General features: G+C 46.2%; 1 protein-coding gene across 1 annotated transcript; it reads left to right on the forward strand.

The window, feature by feature from the left end:
- The first annotated feature begins 4,869 nt into the window (after positions 1-4,869).
- On the forward strand, positions 4,870-9,095 carry LOC134209417 (uncharacterized). The gene is made up of 2 exons (XM_062685405.1): positions 4,870-5,040; positions 6,915-9,095. The coding sequence occupies exons 1-2, from the start codon at positions 4,870-4,872 to the stop codon at positions 9,093-9,095; spliced, it is 2,352 nt and encodes a 783-aa protein (XP_062541389.1).

Consider the following 9,095-nt stretch of genomic DNA (forward strand, 5'->3'; position numbering starts at 1 on the left):
ATTCGATTTCATGCTTTGGATGGCTGTTTGAATCTCTAGCAGTGATGGAGCTTCGGTATTGACACGTGTTATACGTCGGATCCTAGGCAGATCATGCCGAGGTGGTGATGGCCTGGTTGGCACTTGAAAAAGTTGTTCGAAGTGCTCGAACCAGCGTTTCAGCTGGTCAGTTGGGTCGGTCAATAACTGATCATTCGCGTCTTTCACAGGCATCGTTGCATTCATCTTCGCCCCGCTTAAGCGTCGTGAGATATCGTAGAGGAGGCGAATGTCCCCGGTTGCGGCGGCTCTCTCTCCTTCGTCGGCCAGAGAGTCTGCCCACGCTCGCTTGTCCCGTCGACATGAGCGTTTTACTTCCTTCTCAAGAGCCGTATATCGTTGACGGGCTAAGACTTTGGCTCCTCTGGTTTTCGATCGCTCTATCGCGGCTTTGGCTTCTCTTCGCTCCTCTATCTTCCTCCAGGTCTCATCGGTGATCCATTGTTTTCTCTGGGTGCGTAGTTCGCCCATATTGTTCTCGCTGGTGGCGATTAAGGCATTCTTGATGGCGGTCCATTGGTCATCCACGCTGCTACCTTCCGGAATATCTGCATCACGCGTCTCCAGTTCTTCAACGAAGGACCGTTTCACCGTGGCATCTTCCAGTCGGCGTGTGTTGAATCGTCGTCCAACTCTCTCCTCATGCCGACGAATCCGCGCAATGCGCAGGCGTATTTCGCCGATGAGGAGGTGATTATCAGATGCGATATCGGCACGACGTTTATTCCGTACATCAAGAAGGCTCCGTTTCCATTTTCGGCTGATGCAGATGTGGTCGATTTGATTTTCTGTAAAGCCGTCACGGAAGACCCACGTGACCTTGTGAACCGGTCGATGAGGGAAGAGCGATCCCCCGTGTCACCATGTCGTTATTACCACAAAATTCTGCGAACAGCTCTCCGTTTTCGCTCATTTCTCCGAGACCATGGCGTCCCATAATGCGCTCATGGTTCGAGTTGTCGGATCCGATCTTCGCATTGAAGTCGCCCAAACAGATCTTGATATCACCCTTCGGAATTCTATCTACGACGGCATTGAGTTGACTGTAGAAGTTCTCTTTGTCTTGCAGATCGGCAGCATCGGTTGGCGCATAACATTGGATTATAGTAAGGTTTCGGACCCGTGTTCTAAATCTGGCAACGATTATCCTTTCACTTATAGGTTCCCACTTCATAAGCGCAGAGTGTGCCTGAGCGCTTAGTAGGAAGCCAACTCCGCGATACACGCTGTTCACCTCGTAAACCAGAGTATAGCAGAACTTGTTCCGACGGCGTTCTGTGTTCTCCAAAGTTTGGCCAACGGACTTCACTCAGTCCCAGGATCTCAAGCTTCATGCGGCGTGCCTCATTGGCAAGTTGTGCCAATTTACCCTGCTGGGATAGGGTTAAAACGTTCCATGTTCCTATTCGTGTCCGTTGTTTCGCGCTAAGAGTCGTCGCCGTAAAATCAGTCCGTATTTTTTTCATTATCGGATTCTCGAACAAATTGATGTTTCGGGAACAGTAGGTTGTTGGCCCAAGGTTCCCTATCCACCGGGATGGGGCTGCCATCTTAGGTATAGCTTCCGGGGAATAGCATTTCATACTCAGCCGCTGGATGCCAGAACAGACGCTGTTGGAGCCGCACCTCCTTGGTGGACAGACGCTCGATCAGTCGGGTCAAATTTGTTTAAAGTCCCACCCAACACCAGGACTAGGCTAGTGCGCTTTGAGTGGCACACGGTCGCTTTGATAGGGCCTGCTTGGGGACACATGCAGCTTTTTATAGAAGTTCAACAGAGCCCACTGTCGAACCCCACCACATCCTAGGCAGACCCCACAGTACGCACCCTCTCACTCTAGCTGATGTCAGAAGGACAACAGTGCCCAGGCTGCACTACCAGCTAAGTACGCAACCCTTAGCTGGCGGTCAATTGTCATCGGAAGACCCGTGGAAGCGTGAGTATTGGAACTTGTGAGGACCAGAGCTATGTTAGGCGCCTTCTCCCGGATGTCAGCTCACCATTTCGCAGCCCAGCCTTTATCACACCATACAGTAAAATCTTCGGAAAACTACCGCAATTCGCCACATCAATAAAAAGAAAACATCAAAGAAGAGAAATCGATTAAAGCTGTTTCTCCCCTATGACATCCAATTTCTATTTTGGAAAGGTTTACAAAAGAATTATCGCTTGGATTCTCATTGGCTGGATTCAAGAGCATACAAGTATGGGAGCAATAATATAGGTAGACACTGTAGACAGTCACATTTATTGTTTTTTTTTTAATTCCACAAGTATTCCAAAGTGCCACTATTTCTCCACAAGTATTCCAAAGTGCCACCCCTCTATTTCAATGAGTATCTTGAATGGAGTCTTCTGACCAATTTTCTGCCAAATCCATGGAGATTTAGAGGTGCATCAAAAGAGATTTGTGATTTTTCAGACTTTTTCATAGAAATGTCGTCTGAATGCATCAATACTAAACGCATTAGCTTCTTTAGACTATTATCTACCACGTTGTCACTGATACTAGGATGTTCAGAGTGCTTATTCTATGACTCTTTAATAGATTTACCTGAAAAAAATGCTCAAAAACCAGAAAAATAATTTTAGGTGCTTCTGAAGGTAGTGTAAATTTTAAATATGTGCCAATTCAATTTTTCCGTTCATTTCCTTCAAGTGTTGCGAAAGTTTCGTCCATATACCACTTTGTTCTGAAAAATAATCTTCAGCATGTAATAATGCAGTTTTCATAAAATACTTGTTCATTCTCAATGTATATCTATAGATTCGTGCCGAACCCACTTGATCTAGTACTACACTTGAGGTCGAGGTAGTAGTAATAGTGCTAGAACAGAATGCTACATGATTTGAATCTGAGCTAGTTGTAGTAGATGAACAGTTTCTTTTTAACTGAATTTATCAAATAAAATCATTCCATGTTAACCACTAGAAACCGATAGGTTGTCCAATATTGTATTCCCCCCAATAAAAGCAATAAAAGTGAGTTTCCGACAATATAAAAGTTTTTCGTGATAAGAAGAAGTGACGCCTAGTGGGACATAGCAGCAACTCTTTGAGCTTTGCATATAGTTGCATAGTTGCATTTGCCCCAACATATTGGTGCCGTGACCAGGATAAGGTTTCCATTCCGCCATCGTGTTCGTGATCCAAATCAAGCCAAGCGCCATAGTGAGAAGACGTCGCTATTGAATTTCCGCCATCGTTTTCGGGCAACAAACCGCCATTCCTCCCAAGAAGATTCCAGAGTGCAAAATTGTTCCCGTTGTTCCTGATTTTGAAAAATACAAGGCCTGTTCTAATCAGGCACACGGTACGTGTTATTCCATTGTTTGCAGGATTATCCTCGGGTACCTTGAGATTTGTTTCTGATTTTCATTCCAAGTGACTCCGTCCATCCATCGAGGATTTCCGTTGCCGAAGAGAAGTGCTATTGTCCGTTTCCCGCCATTGAGAATGCTACCGATTGTCGAGAAACCTACCCGAAAGATCCAGTAATCCATTTTGCTGAGTTGGCCAGGAATACGTACGTTCCCGTTACCGGAGGTGCATTATATAAAATACAAGGCATTATCCTAGCCTTGAAAAGGTTAGTAGTATTCCAACCTCCCTACTCCGTTTGTCCGGCTCTACCGGGTCTTTTCTGTGTTCTTTTGTCTAGAACCGCCATTTTGTTACGCCGTAACCCACGCCAGATCTCGCGCCATGGACGAGGAACGCAAGCAGCAGTTAATCAACCGTCGGACGGCCCTCATGACCTCGCTAGGAAGAGCTGAGCAGTTCGCATCGAAATACCAGGTCAATCGAGACCAGCCCAACTGCCACTTCGAATCGAGAACCTAGATAGCATGTGGATGGGACTGGAGGAAGTACAGACAAAGTTAGAGGAGTGTGAAACCACCGATGAAGGTAGGGAACAGAACAATCAAACCCGTACCAAGTTCGAATCCATTTGCTTCAGAGTAAAGGCTGCTCTACGATCCCTCTTACCCGCCAATAATATCCAAAATCTAAGCGCAATCCCCAACCCCGCTGCCAGAGTTGATGGCGATTATAATCAATGGCTGGCTTTCCATGATACCTTTGTCGCCCTCATTCACTCCAATGTTGATGTTCCCGAAGTTCAAAAGTTTCATTATCTCCGTGCCGCCTTGAAGGGAGAAGCCGCCCAGTTAATTGAATCAATTGCAATTAGCTCTGCCAACTACATCGTTGCTTGGCAAGCATTGACTTCGCGCTACGCAAACGACTACTTGCTCAAAAAACGTCATTTGCAGGCACTACTAGATTGCCCCCGCATGATGAGAGAATCTGCAGAAGCCTTGCATAGTCTGGTTCAGTACTGGAAAAGGTCGTTATCGTCATAAGACAGAGATCAAAGTGCCTTTTTCTATTTCAGGCGACCAAATGAAAGAATCGTGGGTTCTTTGATCAATTTCGCATGAAAGGCAGTCATGAAAGGATGTTGTGCTTTATTTTAAAATTAATATTTCTAAATTATTTTAATAGATATATGCGAAGAATAGAGATTAGCCGATAAATTAATCATATTCCTTTAATTCACCGGGTTGAAAGTGGAAATAAATACTAAAATAAAGCAGATATTGCATACTTTCATGCACTGTCACGGAACAAATATTTTTTGAGATTTTTGTAGCATGCCATTCATCCTTCGCTTTACTATAGATTTTGAAAGGGGCAGATATGTAAATATCGCATGACATCTCTAATTGAAAATGAGAAATTCCAGTACTGGTCTGGTTGATGAATTCCAACGTCATTCCAAAATTCTTCGTCAACTTGGAGAGCCCGTCGACCAATGGAGCACGATGCTCGAACACTTGCTTTGCATTCGCCTTGACGATGGGACCCTCAAGGCATGGGAAGATTTCGCTACCACCGTCGATGAACCAAATTACGCTCGCCTCGTCGATTTTCTACAACGTAGAGTTCTTGAGTCGATGTCCGTCAACCACCAGTCGCACAATTCGCCAATGCCAGTAAGCCATTTCCCCTCCAATCGCAGATCGTTTTCCCAAGAGTTTCCTCCCACACTGTCGCTGAAGAACAACAGCCTAAATGCTATGCCTGTAGCCAGTATCATTTTCTCGTCAAATGCCCTCGATTTGATAGAATGAACGATGCAGACCGTATGAAACTGATCGATACTAACCGCCTTTGCGCGAATTTTTTTCCGCCACGATCACTTTGCTCGAAACTGCCAGTTCAAATACTCCTGTCGACACTGCCAAAGAAGACATCATACCATGCTGCACAATGTCAACAGCTTCAATGAATCATCCTTCCAACCACCTGCACAACGCCCCTCCAATCAAGCTGATCATCGAGCAAAACCATCTACGAGTCAAAACAATACTCCATTCACAACGACTACCTACACATGCGCAAATTTCTCTTCTCAAGGTAGCAACACATCACCGTCATCAAACTCAAATGTGCTACTTTCCACCGTCGTGCTGCTAGTCGTCGATTCAAATGGATCCACTCACCCTGCACGCGCCTTGCTAAGATAGCGGCTCTCAATCCAACATAATAAGCGAGGGATTGTGTCAGCTACTGAAGCTAAGACGACGAGCAGTGAATATTCCTGTTCATGGTGTGGGTGAATCAGCTTCTAATGTAAGGCACAGCGTGCGCTCGGTCATTAAATCCAGAAAGAAGGATTTTGCAATGGATTTGGATTTTTCGGTTCTCCCAAGAGTCACTCGCCGCCACATTATCGGCTCAGAATTGGCGCATACCACAAGATTTATTCTTGGCCGATCCCAGCTTCAATAAATCTGGAACAATTGACTTGCTACTAGGTGCGGAACATTTCTATTCCTTTGTCAACCCTGGTACGAGAATTGAGCAAGATCAGCAGCATTTGCTTATCGAAAGTGTTTTTGGATGGATCGTCGTTGGTAGAAACCAAATTTCACCCGTAGCTGTTGCCATGCGCCAATACCTTTCTCTCGAGAATCGCTTAGAGCGCGATCCGAACCTGAAGCAGGAGTACCAAAACTTTCTCGACGAGTATCTATCGTTAGGCCACCTTCGAATTGTTTCTGCGAATGAACCCGAGCCGCCACAGGTCTCCTACATTCCACACCATCCCGTCGTAAAGGAGTCAAGCACCACCACAAAAGTCCGTGTGGTATTCAATATATCGGTACACTCCACTACCGGATTTTCCCTGAACGATACCCTAAAAGTTGGTCCAGTAGTGCAAGACGAATTCAAGACAAAATTTTCAAAACGACTTATCTGCGTTTTGTAAACAAAGATTGAAACGACGATTCGACGAATCTGATAGCTCTCCACGCAAACTAACACCATCAACAGGTAGCGGAAACCTTCTCCTACCTATTGATGGTGTTGGTTTGCGGGAGAGCTATCGATTCGTCAAATCGTCATTGAATCTTTGTTTACAAAAGCAGATAAGTCGTTTTGAAAATTTTGTCTTGAATTACTCACCCTAATTATTCGTTTTCGCAAGTACCCTGTTGCACTCGTCGCTGACATCGAGAAAATGTACCGTCAAGTACTGGTCGACCCAAGAGACACCCTTCTGCAAAGAATATTTTGGCGTTTTCAACCCGATGGCCCCATTGAAACGTGCGAATTGTTAACCGTAACGTACGGTTTGGCGTCTTCGTCTTTTCTTGCCACTCGCACCCTAAACCAATTGTGTCAAGATGAAGGAGACAACTTTCCGCTCGGAGGACCAGCCCTGGTGAAAAATTTCTATGTCGACGACTATATAGGTGGTGCCCAATCCATCGGAGAAGCAATCACTACCAGGACTGAATTGAATGAGCTGCTTGTGAAAGGCGGTTTTCAGCTCCGCAAATGAGCATCCAACGTTCCACAGGCACTAGAAGGTCTAGATCTGTCCGAAATTGAATCTAAAGCGTTCCTGAATCTCGATACAGAAAAAGCAATCAAAACTCTAGGCGTTAGATGGGAACCCAAACCAGATAAATTAAGCTTTGAAATCGCTTCCATCGATCCTACTAGCGCTCCAACAAAAAGGACGATTCTATCTGGTGTATCCAAGCATTTCGACCCGCTTGGTATTACTTCTCCAGTCGTCATTCGTGCGAAAATACTCCTACAAGAGCTGTGGCTGCAACCGTGTGGGTGGGATGACGAAATTCCTGATCCTGTCAACGAGAAGTGGACATCCTACTGTTCCGATCTGGCAAAGCTATCCTCCTATGCAGTTGACCGATATGTTTTTCTTCCAAACTCTACCTACGAGCTTCACACGTTCGCTGATGCGTCTGAGCAAGCATACGGCGCTTGCACCTTTGCCAGGTCGATTTCCTCTAAAGGCCAGATCCGTGTTCATCTGATAGCTGCAAATTCCAGAGTCGCTCCCCTCAAACGTCTATCGATACCAAGGTTGGAATTATCAGCTGCCGTACTCGCCGCCAGATTGCACGCAAAAATCCTCGAAGCTCTCGATATGGCCATATCTGCATCCTACTTTTGGTCCGATTCATCAGTTACCCTCGAGTGGTTACGTTCTTCCCCGCATGTTTGGAAAACCTTCATCGCCAACCGAGTATCTGAGATCCAAACCACCACCCACGGATCGCAGTGGAACCACGTCGCAGGAACCCATAATCCAGCTGACCTGATAACGAGAGGAATGAAAGTAGATGAATTTCTGAGCAGTGATCTTTGGCAACACGGCCCATTCTGGCTTAGTCTGCATAGGGAAAACTGGCCAACAACAACCAATGCGAACAACCATTCCGATGAAGTTTTGGAGCGACGCGTCATGGTGGCGGCCGTTCAAAATCGGCCAACCGTGAATGACATTTTCTTGCGAACCACATCCTACCAACGACTGCTCCGTATAACGGCCTACTGCCTACGGTTTATCAATGCCTGCCGTCAACGAGAATCATCCGATCGACCAGAAGGAAGCACCGTACTCACCGTGGAGGAATTGTCCATGTCTCGCAAGAAGCTGGTGAAATTGGCCCAAACCGATTCGTTTGGTGAAGAGATTAGGGAATTGGGTAGAGGGAAAACAGTTTCGAAACGGTCGAATTTGCGCCTATTGAGTCCATTTCTTGATTCAGATGGAATCATTCGAGTCGGGGGTAGACTAAATCTATCTGAGCAGCCTTACCACACGAAGCATCCAATCCTACTTCCCAGTTCCCATCCTTTCACACGTTCTGTTGCTATCGATTACCACAACAAACTGTTGCACGGTGGCGGCCGTGTAACATTAGCAGAAATGCGGCAAGTATACTGGCCGATTCAGGGGCGAAGGTTGATGAACAGCATCATGCGTAATTGTTTTCGATGCATTAGAGCATCTCCAACACCAGCAACACAACAAACAGGACAACTACCGCAGCGAAGAATAACACCAAGCAAGCCTTTCACCGTCACCGGCGTTGATTACGCTGGCCCAGTGTACCTTGAGAGACAATCAGGAGAAATTGCTACCATTTGCGCGACCGTCGGAATCAAATGGCACATGATACCACCGAAAGCACCACACTTCGGCGGCCTATGGGAGGCGGCTGTTAAAACGGCAAAGAAGCACCTGCGCAAACAACTCGGCAACATCGCACTATCCTTCGAGGACATGAGCACTATTCTGGCGCAGATTGAGGCCTGCATGAACTCGAGGCCTCTTACACCGATGACTGAAATTCCGGACGATTTGGCGATTCTAACACCCTCGCATTTTCTTATCGGATCTTCCCTTTTCGCTTTGCCAGAAACTGACGTCACAACGATTCCGCTAAATCGTCTTGACCACTACCAGAAGCTTCAGGAACGAGTCCAAAAGTTCTGGTATCTTTGGTGCACTGACTATCTCCATGAATTGCAGAAAGAAGCAAAACAATCAACTCCAATTACCGCCTACCAGCCTGGGAGAATGGTAATATTGGTAGATGAGTCTCTACCACCTGTAAGATGGCCGCTAGCAAGAATAACTGCAACACACCCTGGAAGCGACGGATTAATCCGCGTCGTGACACTCCGGACCAGCAAAGGAATCATTCGAAGACCTACCACCTGA

This window comes from Armigeres subalbatus, chromosome 2 (assembly GCF_024139115.2).
Source record: "Armigeres subalbatus isolate Guangzhou_Male chromosome 2, GZ_Asu_2, whole genome shotgun sequence".
NCBI lineage: Eukaryota > Metazoa > Arthropoda > Insecta > Diptera > Culicidae > Armigeres > Armigeres subalbatus.

Excerpts from the sequence above, each read along its gene's own strand:
- LOC134209417 (XM_062685405.1), top strand. The coding sequence starts at position 4,870 with ATGCTCGAACACTTGCTTTGCATTCGCCTTGACGATGGGACCCTCAAG. Across the intron at positions 5,041-6,914 it reads CGCACAATTCGCCAATGCCA|GCACTAGAAGGTCTAGATCT; the intron begins GTAAGCCATTTC and ends AACGTTCCACAG.